The sequence below is a fragment of the Falco cherrug genome, chromosome 4, assembly GCF_023634085.1.
Source record: "Falco cherrug isolate bFalChe1 chromosome 4, bFalChe1.pri, whole genome shotgun sequence".
In the NCBI taxonomy this organism is placed as follows: Eukaryota; Metazoa; Chordata; class Aves; order Falconiformes; family Falconidae; genus Falco; species Falco cherrug.
Window position 1 is genome coordinate 15,606,524 of NC_073700.1, and position 17,621 is coordinate 15,624,144.

The 17,621-nt window shown below is 41.5% G+C and overlaps 1 protein-coding gene across 2 annotated transcripts in view; it reads left to right on the forward strand.

The window, feature by feature from the left end:
- The window catches only part of PTPRG (protein tyrosine phosphatase receptor type G), a 409,035-nt gene that overhangs the window by 345,336 nt on the left and 46,078 nt on the right, over window positions 1–17,621 (forward strand). Inside the window, exons 14-15 of one of the 2 annotated variants that reach the window (XM_055707510.1) lie at window positions 4,509–4,511; window positions 5,955–6,020. The exons of the other annotated variant lie outside the window; for it this stretch is intronic. Of the exons in view, the coding sequence (XP_055563485.1) occupies window positions 4,509–4,511; window positions 5,955–6,020 (69 nt within the window). The remainder of the gene's footprint in view (window positions 1–4,508; window positions 4,512–5,954; window positions 6,021–17,621) is intronic. 2 annotated transcript variants of the gene reach the window in all.

Here is a 17,621-nt window from a genome sequence, read left to right on the forward strand (position 1 = left end):
GAGGAAAAGCTGGTCTGGCTGATCCTTGAGCTGTTGTGGGCACTATGAAGGGGACTGTTGCTCCCAGGACCTCTAGTGCTTGCAACTGGTTTCTTTTAGCATCGAGTAGAGAATTTGTCTTAGCAGACAGAAAAGGTGTGAGGAGACCAGATCCTCATTCTACTCAACATGTAGATTCAACGTTTGCTTCTGCAGTGACACAGCAGTATTTCTTTTGCTGCTTTCATTCCTTTCATACTGGTTTCTGAAATTGTGTGCTGTAGGGACAACCACTGGATATTTCTAAGAATTAATCACTGGGGTTTTAGGATCTTTCACTGGAGCACTACTAGCTCATCTAGAGGCCGTTAAAACGTGTGCATTGGGAGGTGTGGTTTCCCGAGCACATTAGGTTTTGCATTTCTGGGCATTTGTTTTGCATCTGTGATTTTATACCTAGACACAGTATCATGAGATCCTTCTGCAGTTCTTCAAGGTCAGTTTAAAATTTGACTTGGATTGTCTGCAGTCTTTGCCACTGTTATTCTCACAGCCTTTTCTACAAGCTCTGAGAATTGCAGAGTGTGTTTGGTAGTGACCTCCAAACTATTTAGGGATTGAGTGTGACTTCAGTTTATTTTGTAACAAGGTAAGTTCCTATAGCATGCTGAGCCATAATATGGCTTGAAACGTGTTTTTCTAGCATTTCCTCTATATTCTGTTGCAAATTGAACAAGTCCTGGGCATTGACACTTTAAGGGAAACCCACGGTCAGTGCCACTTTCTTTTTCACAGAGGTGCAGGAGGGTGACTAGAGTTAAGAAACCAGCTAAAATACTTCGATACACATTAAGTTCTGTCATTTTAGGAAAAAAAAAACCAATACATATTTTTAGGAGTGACTGGAGACCTTCCATTCTTTGTTTTCCATTCCGATTTTTAATCTAAACACTACAATCCTATAGAATGTGCTTTCAAAGGGAAAAATAAGCAGAGAATATTAAGAAGCAATTAAGATTTTAGAGTTTAGCCAACAGCAACTTTTAAATGGGAACTAAATTATAGCCATTTCTCATTTTCAGCTAAGAGGAAGAAATTAATTCACAACTATAGCTGGAGAGTTTTCTTTTTCTTTCTTTGGAACAGATACCATAATTCACCTTGAATTATTGCTGCCATCAACATTGTGATCCCAAAGACAAAGCGGGAATATTGTATTGCATTTCTTATTAAATCAAGCTGTTTATACAGTGCTAATATGTTTACATTCAGGAGGGATTTTTGGAACAACACAGCTGCTGCCTTTGAAAGAGCAAGCAAGCTTGCATTGCTTGTTTATAGTCATGTGTGTGTGTGAGACAGCTTGGGAAAAAGATGCCTTTAATTTTCCTTAGGCAAAACCCTATATAATTTAGTAGACAGTGAGAGTTTTCTTAGATTTTTATTAAGCATCCTGTTGAATTGAACAGAATCCTTGAGATAGGTCCTGTGGCAGAGCCTTGTACTTCTCTGGCAGTGCCTTTCTCTGCAGAAGAAATGACATTGAGCACCAGGAGATGTGGGTTCTTTTTCTGACTCAGTCATTGATTTTCTGTGTGACCCAGGGCCAAGTCACTTACGGTTTGACAGTATTGTTGTTGAACTCAGTGGCAAAGATCTCACTTGGGAGCAAGCTCAGGTGTTCAATATTTCAGCATCTGAGCTCTGTCACTGGTAAAATAGCACTGAAGAAGGTTGGTCAACCGTATTTGTAAATCAGCGTGTAATATAAAAATGAAAGCTGCAACGTAAGACCAAGAACATGTCGAATAACCATGCCTTGGAAAACTGCCTTTTGGTCTTAAATTCTGGGGAACTTGCACAGCTCCATAGCTAAGGCAGTCTTCAGTTTTAAGGGGGGGGGTGGGGAAAGAAGAGCTTCTGCCTGTAGCAGGTAGTAAAAAGTGCTGAAATTGTTATTTGAACCGATCTCTAGGTTTTATTTTATGAGTACACAATGTGTTGTTCATCTACTGTACTGATTGAAAAAGAAACATTGCAAATTTACAGAGCATTGTAAAATTGCTTGCTTTCAATGATAAAAGCCGCTTTTAGCTTACTCTAAAATATTCGTGATTCTGCTTGTTTTCTCACTCGTGTAGGATGCTAGGTGGTAACACTTTCTGAGAGCCTGTGTGTTGATTTTGAGAATGCCTCTGGTGCAGTTGCATGAGTATTTATTTTAATAGCAGCGGTTCAAGCAGCCTTCTTCATTCCTGCCTTTGTTCTGCCCTCTGTGATACCAATGCAAATGTTTGTACAACCATGTGAGGAGCTGGACTGAGAAATAATCCACATTTGCAAAAAAAAAAAAAAAAAAAAAAAGGGAGAAAGGAGCTTTCATGCCTTGATTTAAGCGAGACTAGCTCCCAGACCAGAGTTGTACCAGCATAACTGAGGGACCAGCATGAGGCAGGAATGAGCAGGAGGGATAGGGATGCTCACACTGACTGCCCCCAGTGATAACCGAAGACCACATCCAAGCTTGGGGATGGCAGTGCCCCAGAGTGCAACTCATGTCATCACAAGCGGTGCGGAGAATTAGCCAACAAGGGCAATAGATTCCCTAAACTGGGAGACAGGCAATACCCCAGGGAGACGAGGGGAAATGTGGAGGTGGATGGCATGCCTGAAACCTCATGCAGCCTCCATCTCCTTTTTAGTGACCAGATGTGCCCTGCTCATACTGAACAGGGCATGCCTTCATTTTCCTCTGGGAATGGCCACGTCTAGGCTTGTATGATGACAAACAGCCTCAGAGGGATGGGGACGGGGCAGGTCACTGCCTGGCAAGGGGGATGCAGCCCAGCCTGATTCAGAGCCCTCAACCCAGGCAATGCAGAAAAAGCTCTTCAGCTTTTATTGCAGAAGATTCAGTTTGTATTTAATTTTGCCAGTGCCAGAGGTAAGGTACTGAAATATTGGGCCCTTTTGTGTTCTGTATCTTAAAGCACTGCTCGTTTTCATTAAAAAGGAGCAGGCCTGTGATCAGCTCCCTCTTATCCCATGCAGGGAACTAAGCTTATGGGGACTAAGCTCATCCTCTGTGCTGACGACAGGCAGCTTGCTTTCAAGCCTGAAGCTCAGGGCAGCTGCCGGTTGCTTGTTCTAGCTGTTGATACCATTCTTTGAGCGCTTGTCATTCTTCCATTATGAGGAAAATCAATATGAAAACTTCTCCGACAGCATCTGTGCTCTTCCACCCGGCAACACACAGCCCGGGGTGAGGGTGGGAGAGCCCACAAGGAGATCTGCTAAGGCCAGATCGTAGCATGCCGCTGCTGTTCCTCCCGTTGTTGGCTCGTGGGCTTTTATCTTTCCCTCTTGCAAGGCGCTGGAAAGGATCCGGCCCGGCTGTTTGCATGGGTGGCGGGATGCTGGGCTTTCTTCCGTGCATGGGGCTGAGGTCGGGGAGAGCAGCTGTGCAAAGGGAGGCTGGGTCTCTGCGCCCCACACAGCCATTCCTTCACAACTTCTTGCTCAATAACCATTTCCCAAATGGCTACTTTAGGGCCTTTCAGAAATCACAGGAGTTGTCAGTTGTTATAGTAACAGACCCCCTGCTGCTGAATTGGCCCTGAGATGCCCATTTGGGCTTTTGAACAGACTAACTCATGCTCATTAGACAAAAAAGAGAGAGAGACAGATTTGCAGATGGAAAGTTGCTTTTTAAGCATGCTGGATGATCTGTTAAGAGCTAGACTGTGGAAAGGGGCATGTTCTCTCATTATATGCCCGTTACTTTTACTCTTCTTTAATTAACACTAGTTTTACTTTTTCTTGCAAACCAGAAATCTGCAAGATTTCCATTTCCTCACTGGTGAGGCTCGTAGTCAGCTGCCGCTTTATAAACCAACCATTTTTTCTTGAGCAAGGAAGGTTGGAGAGGGATTTGCCAAGCTTAAATGCAGATCGATGGCAACTTTCAGGACTGTAAGGATATCTACAAAGCTCAGAACACAGTGCTTTTAGTCCTAATTGTACAGCGTCAGGAGCAACATAAAAAATCGGTAAGCATGTTTTGACCCCAGAATGTCTCATTTCAAGGAAACCATCTAGATTTTGCTTCAGGTTTAAACCTGGGCAGTCCCATTGACGTTAACAGAGTGACTCCTGAATAACTGGTACCAGCTGAATCAGACCTTGCCCTTGTAAATTTGAGTCCGCATGACTGAAGAACCTGTATCACCTTAAACGGGTTCTCGAGAGTATGCCATTGAAATAAGCAACTTCTTGCCAGGTGTCTGAAGCCAGCTTTTTCCTGTGTCAAGCATGTCCAGCCTTCATCTGAATTTCATGAAGCAATGTTCTCCTTTCAGCTGTCCTGCAAATGAAAAGCAAATCCAGATTTATAGCAGGCCGGTGTATCTCCAGGTGTAAATACAAGAGGACTATGGTAGTTGTTGTGCGATATGAGGAAGCTGGTTAGATCAGATGGGTAGGCAGGGTTGTTAGCGGAGAGGGGGAGCAAGTGCTCTAGTACTTGAAAGGGGGTCTTTAAGGAATACATGCTCTTCTGCACCCCTTGTGCTGAGGATAAGGAGTCTTTGGCTTAAATTGCAGCAAGAGAGAAATTTAGGTTTGACACTAGAATAAGCTTCGCGATAGGAAAGACAATAAAGCAGTGGTCTACAGAATTTCCATCATCTCTAGGTTCCAAAACAAGGTTAAGCAGCCATTTGTCAGGAGCACCACAGGAGTCATTGATGCTACACGGGAGCTTCGAGGCCCATTCTCCGCAGCTTTGCGGTGTGAGCTTTAAAGCACACAAGCAAGTATGAGAAAAGAGGAGGAATGGTGTAGTGTGATAAATTGTCCTGTAAATCAGAGACTAGGAGCGTGAAAAAGCATTTGGAAGACACAGTTTAAATGCATCATGTTTAAAGTGAGTAAAGTGAAGCCGATAAAAGAGCACATCTAAGAACCGGGGGAAGGGGGGGAGGGAGGGAGAGGGAGGGCTCTAACTGTGGAGAGAGAGTGAAGGGAAGATACAAGTGGGCAGGAAAGAAACCGCAAAGGCAGCTTGCAGAGGACAACCGTGTCAGGAGACCCACAGGTTGGTGGAAAAAAAATCTGTTTGGAGTTTTGTTCCATCTGTTCTCCTGCAGCAGGGAGCCTAGAAGTAGGGAAGAGTTAAGAGTACAATGATCTGAAGTTTAAAAACAAAAACAGAGGAGAAGGGATTGGTATAGCTGCAGTTTGTTGTTCCTGTTGTGTGTTATCTATGGCACCATCTGCACTGCACGTGTCAATACTGCCCTGTTAGGAGTGAATGCCAACGTGAGGCCACCCCTGCCAAGGGCAAAATACCCAGGGTGACTGTGTCTAGACATCCCTGGAAAGGCTGTTACATGAAAATATTTTCTTGCAAAGGAGATGGGGAATGGCGGTTGCTCAAAGAACCAAGATTTCACAGCTGTGAGGCCATGCGTGCCAATGCCAGCAATCCTGGTGCCTGCTGAATTGTGATTATTTTTAACAGCACCTTTAAATGAGAATTCTTACTCTGAAACTGTGCATGTTCGTCAGCTCCTGGGATGTTCATACCATGTGGGTCAGTTGTGTTAACATCTTTCCTGCAGGCACTTTTATGGATGTGGCCACTGAACTCAGTGGGAGCCCAGGTCTGCATCACCTTTATTTTAAAAGATAATGTCAAGCATGCAATCACAAATCAAACAACAGGAGGATACGTGCTTTGGTTGTGGAAGACTGGAATTCAAAATAGCACGTTGGTGACCTTGAAAACTCCCAAACAAAAAAAGTATACTTTTTTATTTTTAATTTGCTTTATGATGTGTCCCATAAGACATTTAGGCTATGCTTTGCCCATAGGCCCACACAGGCCATCCCTAAAGGGGATGAAGTTTATGTAAAAGTCTTGGTAGCACATTGGAAAACTTTTGTTGACTCACTCCTCACTGCTTTGTTTAGAGGTGTAACAGCATTTCTCCAGCATTTCCAAAAATACCTTCTTCTGCAGAGAGAGCAAAGGGGAGCAGGCAAGGGCAGCTGAGGTCAGGTAAGGAGGGATCTGCGGCATGGCTGCAATTGATCTTTCTGTTTTCTTTCTGTGGAACTAATTAAATGGATTAATTGCAGATATTTTTTTTCCTGGAAATGCCTTTCCCAGTGTTGCTGTAATGGTGAGGTCTTGGGAAAAAAAAAAAAGGGCAAGATTTTATCTGTGCAGTAGCTGGATAAAAAGTAGTACAAGGCGTTAAGTTTGAACGAATATTTTTTAAACATTCAAATGTTCTAGTTAAGCTCCATTAAGAACTGGTTTGTAGGTGCTGAGAAATAATATGCCATGAGTAGCATGGGTCTTCTCATAAGCACAGCAGTAGAGGATGCCATGTACCACTGGCTTTTCCTACTCATCTGTTGAGTCTTTTGCAAGCTGTTCTACAGGAAACTTTTTACAACTTCAAAATTTTTGAACTCTGGCTGTTAAAGCTGTGATAGGTATTTTAAAAGAGAAACAAATTTCACAAGTGCTTTTTGCAAAAATAAATCACTTGGGGGGGAAAAAAGCTATTTCCTAAGAAGACGGGCACATTCTTTTTCTGTTCCCCTTCTCAGCTTCAAGAAACAATTTATTAACCCATTGTTGTTTGATCTGTTGCTAGTTTATGTTTTCTATTGATCTGTTGCTAGTTTATGTCTTTTCTATAATATTCTTAGCATGTAAGAGTTCGTATTAAGGTGCATACAAGTACCTCTGGAGTAGATTTTCTCTAATAAATTGGTAGGTTCAGAGCTAGAGGAATGTCTCGGACAAACTGTGAATGAAATATCCTATAATACAAGTAGATGTACCCGGAGGGAACAGTATACCTCTGCTGTGAAACTGTGAATTAACCACAGCAACCAGATAAATTATATTTTTTCTCTCTCCTTGTAACCATAAAATACAGCTATTGAAGGGCCCTGTGCTGTCCTGAGTCCCACAGCAGCATTTGGACTAACATTAGCACGAGCTATTTCACAGCAGGATGTGGTCTGACTGTAAAATTGAAGAGTAAGAATATTAAATCAATTCACTAATCTTAACTGCTTGGATAAATACTAGGAATCAGCAGGCTAGTAAAACAATAACAAGCAGGGATGGACTTAATTTTACTTTTCTTAAAACCTGTGCTATTTGGGGAAAAACAACATCTTGGAATGCACATGTGCTGCTATTACAAATGTTGCAACTATGTGAATTCATTCAATTTAGTGTAGAAAAATAAACATGCCGTTCGTTAAAAGAAAACATTTCCTCTATTGCTATAACCAGCATGTATTTTACTTTACTGACTTACAAGTTAAAATCCATTTGAGTTCTAACTTTTACACTGAAACAGGTGTAGGTGGCATGCCTGGTTCTTGATCAGTGGGGTTGTTTCATGTTTTAGAAATCCCATCTTTTCCAAACTAGAACAAAGACGTCTTGAAATAGCCTACAAAGCGACACTTATAAAGCAATAGAAATAAGCCAAATTTGAATTTTAAAAATATTGTTAATGTTAAAAATAAATACATAAATAAATAAATAAAAGCATTTCTCAATAGTAACAAATGTTTTATTCCCTGAAGGCTCAAATTTGGGTTTGTGTTTTTTTCCTTCTGATCAAATTATCAGTTAAATGGATATATTTCTGCACAGTGATTCACTGTCTAAAACCATTTCTTAACCACCATCAGGAAGTTTCCAGTGAGTGCTGGTAAAATTCCTCATGTTTTGTAGCGGCATGAGCTTATCTCATTCACCCCCATGTCAAATATGTTTTAAGCCGTTATGGATCGAGGCACGTTCTGTCATGCCACAGATTGGGCTCAGGGCTATGATGCTGAATCCCTGCAGGTGGGGGCTTCTCCAAGTCATGTATAAAGGGATATCTTCCCTTTGGCACAGGCCTGAGGCTGGTGATCCAGGTGCTCCTTAGCTGGAGCAAACCCCTCACTAGCAGTGGATGGAGATAGGAAATGACGTTTACCCCTGCTGATGGGTATTTGGCATGAATGTGGGGTTTAAATGGGAGTAAGAGGATAGCTCTCTGCAAGGCAGGCCAAGGGAGAGCATCTCCTGCACCCGTCACAGGACATTACGTCTGCCAACCTTAGTATTATGGTCTGAGTGGTTCATCAGTGAGGAGAATTTTATGCTGTTAGAGAAGTGATCAAAGTAAACTGGTCCAAGAGCTTTCCAGCTGCCTCCCAGCTGTTCTCAAGGTATTTATGTCCCTGAGCCGGTTCCACTAAAGCTGAGAGGAGTGCGAAGGGATGGGCACTGCAAGGGCAGAGGATGCTGAGCAGGGACCAGGGGGAGCTTCTCCTCCCGCAGTGCCGGGCAGTGCTGCCCCGGCAGCAGTGGTACCCGTGAAGGTTGCAGCAGCTGTACAGTGCTAGCAGTACCGAGGGCATGGAGGACTACCAACGACATCATAACTCAAAATGATGATCATTTACTCTTCAGTCTTGCAAGTTTCCTGAATTTCAGTGTTCATTGGTAATAGCAACTGGTATTACAAACATGAAGTGAAAGCTGTGAAGATGCAGTCCTCATACTCGTCATGTTTTGGTTTGGTTTTGGGTTTGGTGTTTTCTTGGTGTTTTTTTTTAATAGAAGCCTAGGACATAAATGTACCAGAATGGTTAGTCTCTTCCCATTCATACAGCTCCTTATTTTTGAAGCATTCAGGGTGCTGCTTCAATCAGGGAGTAAATGGGTTTGCTTTGCAGTTTGCTTTTCAGAGCCTGCAAATGATGGTTTTGTGAGTTAAGGCTGAATCTAGGCTTCTTTATCCACATAATCAACATTTACACAACAGCAAAAAAAAGATTCTCCTGGCCCTGATATCATTGTGGGCTTCATATTCATTTGAACAAACTATTTTTTACAACTTCCCTCACTGCCATAGGTACAGGCAAGCCTTTTAACCTAAAATGGCTTTTCCTGCAATCTGTTTATTCTTCAGCAAGCTTTTCTGTAGGCTTTGAATGACAGAAGTTGTGGTCATGTTTTCTGCTGATACCTTGTCTCCCTACAACTATACACTTGTCTGGTGCCCTTGTTCTGTCTAATTTTGGGGACCAGGAAGAAGGGAGAGAGCGACTAACAGCCTAGCAAATGTCAAGGATATTTAACTTGGTCTACATCTGACAGTTACTCTGAACATGCTTTGTGATATTAAAGAATGTATGCACCTTATATTTTTCAACATTAATTCCGTATTAGAAAACAAATCTAATAACAATGAAGTTACACTGCTTGTATGCACAAATCACCATAGTTTGATTTGGGTGATATTTAATATGGATTCTATCCAGGCAAAGCAATTGTATCCATGTGGAGACCAATCCTAAAGAATAAAAAAGTTGAAAAGTTTTTTTAAAAAATGTGAGCAAAGAAAATAATTCTCTTTTTTTCTGAGGCTGGGGAAATAAAGTTTCTGCTTTCCAAAGGAAAATACAGTAATTAGGAAATTTGCAAATGGAAATTAGCCTGTGTTGGTCTTCGTCTTTATTTATGTCATTAAATGGAGTCTTTAATTAGCATATATATTATTCATGTTTCAATATAATCCATTTTATAAGTCCAAGTTCAAATATAAAAATCAAAATGGGCTTGATGCACCCTATTGTTCACATGCAAAGCAGCTAACATAGATGTAAAGATATGAGGTGAATTGAAACATTCATATTTCATAAGGATGCAGTCTACATTTTCTGAAATTATGGCTTGAACTCTTTATTTTTAACTTTTTCTCATTTGCATACATATTAGTCCCTGTTTAAATGAAGTGTTAATTCTATTCATTAGACTTCAGTGAATGCCTCTAACTCTCCTGATAATCAAGCATAGGTCCCTGGAAAGCAAATTACGGACTTTCATGTTGCAAACCCCATTGTAAACGTGACATTTATCACTGCAAAGCCAACTCATGTAGAGCGCGTGGCTGCAGTCAGGAGGGCAGAACCCTTTTCCTTATGCTTACAGTAACAATTGTCATCTGTGAAGAAGGACCTGGCACCTGGTCCCCGATGTCTCTTCAGAAACAATTGGGCATTTCACAACTGTGCCACTCTCTTGATGGTAAAAGTGCCGGTTCAGCTCTTTGGGGGAGGAAGAGTAACTTGACTCAGGTCCTTACACAAACAGCTTCAAGAAAATGGGCCATCAGGAATCTTCTGTTCCACATAATGTGGTGGTGGAGATGAGAATTTGGGGACCTACAAGGGCTCTGCAGCACTCTGGGGTGTATTTGGCCGTCAAAGCAGAAGCCTGCAGACTTGGCTTTGCTGCCATACAGAGTGCACTTGTGCTTCAAAAGCTGCAAGAACAGTAGCCCTGAAAGCATAAGCACGAAGGTGACAACAGTGCAACAGGAGTCCTTTCGCTGGCTTGCTGAGCCACGTAGGGAATGGTGGAACCGTGGTCCGTGGGAAGCAAAGGGGCGACGAAATAGTATTGGAGTTTGGTGTCTGCAGTTGCGTATTGATTTGCCAGGCTGTGACAATTAATCTTTTTAATTCTAGGTATAAAAGCATTGTTATCCCAGTGGTAAACCTGAGGTGATAATTTTGCAAGGTTTTATGTTGATGGGGTGAGCCCTGAGTGGTGCCACACAGGGAGTTGCCATGTGTGCTCTGATTAATAAAAAAATTGATGGCAAGGAGAAAGATTCCTATGCCATCACTGTGAGGAAATGCTTGACATCTTTAAAGGCCCATAAGTTCAGTTTCCATCTGTTTTTTTGCAGAGTCTGGACCTTTTCAAAAGCAGTGCTGATGTGCTGTAGGGAATTAATTTAGCTCTTTGTGGTAGCAGAAGGTTAGAGTTCAACATCACTGTTTTTGTTATCCACACAGCTACATAGAACAAGTTCCCTGTTGTAAAGTTTAAAGGAATAGGTGGAGACTACTAGAAAGAGACCTGTTGTCCCTGCAGCATAGTTTTATTTGAGGTGCACGGAATAAAAGAGCAGAAGAGAAGAAATCACAGTATTTGATACACATTCTCAGCAGCTGCTTCATCTCACCATGTCTGAATGTGTAATCTCGCTCTCAGGAGCATTCTGCTTGAGAAGCAGCTGGGTGCTTCTGAACACAGAAGAAATACTCCCGTTTCACCAGCATTTGTGATAATACAAGCTGCAGCCAGGCCTATGGGGAAATGAAAAGTCTGTGTTTGCTAGCGACGCACATTCGGGTGGGTTACAGTGTTGTCTGTAGGATCTGAGCATGCACTTGGATTGTCCTCTCTTTCCTTAGCAGTGCTTTCTTGTACTGGAAGTGTACAAAAGAATCCCTGAGCTTTGTACCAGCTTTTTTAAAGCACTTAAACCATCTGCAGCACTTTCCTCCTTCACTCCTTGGATGGCAAGTGTGGGGTCCATTGAGTTCCTCACTGCCAAACTGGGACAGGCTGTGCTAATTTCCCAGTGTGCTGAGCACAGAAAAGGATGCTGAAGAAAAGGGGCTTTAAACCAACTGTAGCTCAGGGTTTAATGTTATCCACAGTCCTCCAGTTGTTTGGAGTTTTTTGGAAACCTGGAAAGCAGACAGCTCAGCTCATGGGGGAATAAGGCGGTGGATGAGCACTTCCCTTCCATGCCTTCTTCCAGCATTTTTTTTCCTTGGTGTGCCAGAGAGCATCTCCCCACCCCAGAGAGAGAGACATTGGCAACCTCACTCCTCATTTTTTTCTGGTGACTGGATTAGCTGTAACATTGTCATTGCTCTCCGCCAACCTGATTGTATTGACTCAGCTTTCTGAGAAGCTGGAGTTAAATTCATACAAGTTGGATGTTTTCTGTTACAGCTCATGTTCTGTTTTGACCTTCTTGCCTTCACATATTTTCCCCTTTTAAAGTTACTAGCTGTACCTGAGATCTTACCATCAGCGAGCCACTTTGTGGAAACAAATATTAATTAGATGGCTGCTGATAGCATCGCATGGGTAGAAACAAATGCTTTTATAATAAATGGAATTTAATATTAATTGAGTGGTTTGGCGTTAAAGCAGGATATAAAGTGACAAGCTCATGGCACAGCAAACTGCCCTTTGCAGAAATCCAATTAGAAGAGTGAGCAGCAAATTCTAAGCAAACTTGCTATAATCACATGGGGGCAATGTAAGAAAGAGTGGAGCACAATTTGGAGACTGGGACCTGTCCCCTTGAATGTCTCGTAATTTCCTTGAATCAACATTTAGATACTATGTGGTGCCAAGTTTGCATTCTTCAGCTCTTTCCTGGCAATGCTGCACCCCATTGCTCTAGTCAAAGTGGAGAGAGACGGTATGTTTTGCAATAAAAGGGCACATCAATTAAGTGCACTGTGTTCTGCTACACGTCTGTTGGAGAGAAGTGACTCATTTGTTAGCCTGATGAAATTACTTTGCATTGAAAACTTGTGCTGATGTTACAAGGTTTTGCCTGATCACTTGAAGCTGTTACCTTTGCCATTTCCTCAACGAGAATGATCAAGAGTTGTTCCCTTTCCAAATTGCAGTGTTTGTTTATGACTTTGAAAAATAGATGATTTGCTGAGATGTGTCACAGACAGTTAAGTGCTGCCTGGAGTAACCAAGTACAATTGTCACAGGTATAGCTCATGTCCTAAAGAGCGATGTAAAATGTTTATTGGGTTTGAATTGTTCAAAAATAGTTTCTCTAAATATTATGCACCATTTTCATCTGGCAGATGGAGTTTCAGAAGCTGCTATAACAAGAGTTTGTGGCATTTCAGACAACCTGTGTATTGTGTGAAATTGGCTTAGCAAGCCTCTAAAAGGAGGAGGGTGCAGGATGTAAAGCGAGGGTGTAGGAGTGATAAAGACCTAAGCATGGCATCTGGGAAGCTGGGGCAGTGCTTCCAGGCTGATGGAGAAGCACGTGGGGAAAAAAAACCACAAAGAGCAAGTCAATTTATCCATCCTGTCAAAATGGCTACGATCAGCCAGGAGGCAAATGAATAAACGGATCAACAAGTATTTCACACTTGTGTGTTCTCGACAGGAAATCACAGATCTGAAACCAAATGTCTGGGACAAAACTACCAGAAATAGTGGCAAAATACTCTGCTGTTTAGTCTACATTTCAAACATTTTTAGCTCACAAAACTCCTTGGATTAAAATAGTGGAATAAAACAGGAACCTGTTATTGCAGTTCCCAGTTATAAGCAAAGATGAAAATAGTTGGAGTGGGTCTAGCAGCAGGACCTCGGTCCCCGCGGGAACCTCCCTTTGCCTGCATACCTGAACGTGCCTTGTTGGCTGTGGTGATTGCTGCTGTCATTTCCACCCCCAAGCTTACTGTCTAATTGCTGCACTAATGTCAGCGAAAGCACCACCAAAGATCGCATCAGAGCATGGAAATGACATGCATAAATACAGTAGGTGGAAAATTAATCTGAATTGCTAGAGGTGTCAGGACTGAACAATTCACCTAGGAGCAGACATCTCCTACGTTCCTTGAGGACAGTGTGTCTGCCTGCGCAGCCACATCGCTTCACCAGCTTCAAGAAGAGGAAATTCTGAGCCAAGAGCTTGTGTTTAATTTACATGTCTGCTTCTGAGCAAGTGCCTGATGGATCCAGGTGTGTTTCTTCATACGTTAAAAAGCGTTCATATGTTTTTGCTAAGATGCAAACTGCAGCTCTTGTGGGCTTTTTTCCTCCTTTTCCCCAGCCCCGCATTTATCAACAGTGAAAGGTTATAAAGAGCTTAATAAAAGGTAGATTAAAGCTTTGGAAATAGTGGAAATAAAGAGAACGGTCTATAAATAGAGAATATATTAAACTGTATTTGGTGTTAAGGAATCTAATAATTAACATAGGTTGGCTGTATTTCTCTTGTTTCACTTATCTGCAATGAACTTTTATCTTGAATCAAAATGTTCTGCTCGTGTGATTAGTTTCATTATTAGCTGTTTCTACACACTGATTAAGACAACAGGAAAGCAATAGTTTACTTGCCCGAGTGTATACCTACTGAAAAAAGTTTGTCATAAGGATGAAAGCAGTTTCTAATTTTCAGAATATTTTTTACTGATTTCATAAAGGCAAAGTCTCTTCTAAATCTGTTACTTTCTGATTTTTCAGTTCTTGACTTCTGTATAACTGGGGGCCTACTAATAGACTTCATGGTAACTTTTCTGATATGCCTCATACTTCGAGTCCTTTTTCTGTAATAAATGGGTATTTCCTTGACACTAAAACTCCAGGAGCTTTGAATGTGTTACAGGGCTGAAACTTCAAAGATGTCCTTTTCTTAACTATTTTGAAAAGGGAACTCTTCCTTGCTTCATTTCAAGGACTTTCAGGATTATCATTCTAGTGATGCCTCTGGTGTGGTGGATTCTACCTCCATTACTTGCTTAAAATATTTCTAGAATTTTTCTTAACGGCTTGTTTGGTCTGTGGCAATGGTAATTTAAAACATCCATTGGTTTTATTTTCTCTGCTTCTTTGTTATGCCTAAGTATGCTTCATACTGCTTACTGCTTTTTGGTATTAATTCAATTTTTCTTATAGTATTGATTCTCTTGGTATTTGTTTGGTATTATTGCTATTGTTGATGCTATTTATTTTTTAGAAATATACAGACAGAAAATACTGCACTGTTTAATGCAAATGCTACTGGAAGGATCTTCCTGAGATGCAGGGACTTTTTATTCTGATGTATTAATTGATGTGGGTCTGTTGTGTTTAGCGAAGGGAGCCGGGTGGATATGTTCACATCACGCTGATTGTCCGATTTAACCAGAACATCTCTTCAGCGAATACAACTTGCTTCTCTGCGGTATAGCTCTATTAATGCAGAACTATGCCCAAGGTACTTAGCCCAGCAGATAAGGAGTATTGGAGCGGGCAGAGCTCACACTAACGTGCCTGCATGTCTCCTGGCATCTGAGATAGGTCACTGGGGTCTGACTACAGTATTTTTACAGAGCTAGTTAGAGATGTATTCGGTATACCACAGCGAAATATGCAACGTGGTATTTCTTAGTGGTTTGGTTCAATGGATGGTAGTTTATTGTCTCTGATTTTTCTGTTTCCTTGTCACATTTGTTAACCTTTGAATGCAAGAAACTCATTAAAGCAATTCCTCAGACACACATACTCCAGGCTTCCCCAGAGCTCTCGAGTCACTACCAGATTAGTATCAGCAACAGCAAGAAGCGAATTTCCAAATAGGTTGATTGATAGCGAGATTAATGATCCTCAAGACTTCTGTCCAGGTTTATTATTTGGCAGCTTACAAATCTTCGCTTTCAGGGAGATGGGTGAGGAAGAAGGACCAGCTGGCTGCCACCCGGTCTGTCTGTATTAGCGTGATGAGGTGATGTACGTAGCCCTGTCAGAGCACTAGCATTAAGTAGTGTATTTTCAGTGTTCTCATTATCTGCCAGGTACTAAATAATTTGCTTCTCTGCTCTCGGTGCCAGCTGCTCTTTTCTTTTCCTTTGTACTGTGCTTCCAAAGGTATCTTTTTGTGCCATGTCTAATTGTGTTCTAAACAGAGTTAACAGAGAGACCATGAAAATTTATAAGCAGCTATTTCATTTTGAAATGGCCAACAAAAAAAGCCCACCCTCCAAATACACGATAATGAAAAGAGAAAGGAAATAATCACACTTTTAACATTTTATCCTGGCTTCAAATAAGCTAAGCATGAAATATGTCCAGCAGTGTTGGGAAAGCTTCCTAGTTCTCCCATGCCGCTTTAGTCCAGGTGCACGTGGACATGGTTGTTGAGAAACAGGGAGCTTCCCATTGAGTATTTCATTATATTTAACTAACTGGCATTTCTGCCTGAAGATGGGCAGGGCCATCAAAACAGAGCTAAAAACTGTGCCTGAATATTTAGCACATTTTTGTGTTATGCTTAGGTCCCAGGCCATGGCTTGGAATACCTGAATTGAATGTTTTGATGTCCCATTTGGAGGAAGGAAAGAATATTTTTGCAAAGGAAAGAGCAGAGCTCTTCCATTTTGAGAGTAACTGGGGACACTGAGGTGAACGTTCCAGAGAGAAAGCCAGTTTCTGCTGTCCTCTTTTAGGTGGGATCATCTCTGTCTTGTTTGTCTTATAACAAAATTTCAATCCAGAGGAATTACGCTTTGCATTTAAAAGTACCTGTATTTTAACCTCCCAGTGTGCCACCCTGGTTTTATTCCTTCCTTTCTTGAGATTCATCCCAAAGGGAATTCATGTCCTGAAATGATAATATCAAGTGTGCCCAATTTTGAGTTCTTAGAGGTGCTACTAAAAGCTCCTCTCTGGTAAGAGGCAATCTTCATTGATTGCTGCAGTTCTTGTGATTACAGAACAACTCTTCACTTGGTTAAATTTAGCTTCCTTCTGTGAAAAAGTTTTAGGTTCCTTTTTAATATTACATGATGTTTAGGGCATTGGAGGTACTACACATTTTATAGGAACTGCCTAAGATATGTTTTGATTGGAAAAGGCATATCTTTGTTTTCCTCTGTGATTTTCTAGTCTTTATTATGAATGTTGCATTAAATAAATAGTTGGCTCAGGGAGAGGAAAATTAATACATCAGGCTTCCCTTGGGTTTTTAAAACCGTGCCTAATTTTTAAACCATTTTAAGATACCACCTATAGGTTTCTCTACCCCATTTTTGCCTGAAGACATTAAAGTTTTGAGTGGTAGTGCATATAACCAGGGCACTTGTTCTCTTGCAGCAGAAAATACTGATGAGTAAACCCATTCAGTCGTCTGTAAAATTGCTGAGTGTATCCAACACAGCTGCTGTGAGTATTGATTAAAGCAGGAGGGGAAGGTCTGATGCTGCTAGCCCTGTCAGAGGTCACCAGGAGAGTAATTAGCTACCAAGTGTTACAGGGCCAAGTGTCATCACAAATAAGGTTTCACCATCGCCTTCACTGTTCTCCAGGGGCAGCAGGAAGATGGGACAAGAAAGCGTGGAAAATATTTGTGCTGAGTTAAACTAAGATTTATCCACTTAAATTTGCAGTTAAAGACCTTTCTAAGTGCATTTCTGCACTGGCCACCTGGGCACTTTCTGGTCGCACAGCTGATGAAGGGGGGAGGGCTTGAAAGCAGCTCATCTTAGTGTGTGCTGTCATTTCTTAACTGTTTAATTATTTGAATACCTTCCTAAAAATTATTATTTCTTGTATAATGTCTGAGTTCAATATCATATGTGATGTGAATGGGTGTCTAGTCTCTGGTGCAGAATAGGATCTCAGAGGGTAGGGAGAAGAGGATTTTTAATTTTGTGGAGAGCTGTGTAGTCAGCTGGCAAATTTAGGCCATAAATATTAAATTAGCTGCCTTTCCGTGTCAGAAATCCCTAGTCTTGTTTGCAGATTAGTTTTTCAGATGGACAATTTTACTAGTGGTGTGTTTTTCATCACAAATACTGTCTCAAAGTTTTGTCTGCCGCTGCCTTTTTTTTTTTTTCCCCCTTCCATCTGCCTTTTCTCAGCCTTTTTCTTGTCTTTATTTCTTACGGTACTGCAGAACGTGTGGTTTAAAGTATGTGTGGTTGGACTGATGATTAGCGTTTGGATCCTTTTAGCTTTTGCAGGACTGTGTGGGTGTGCAACAACTCACTAATGTGAA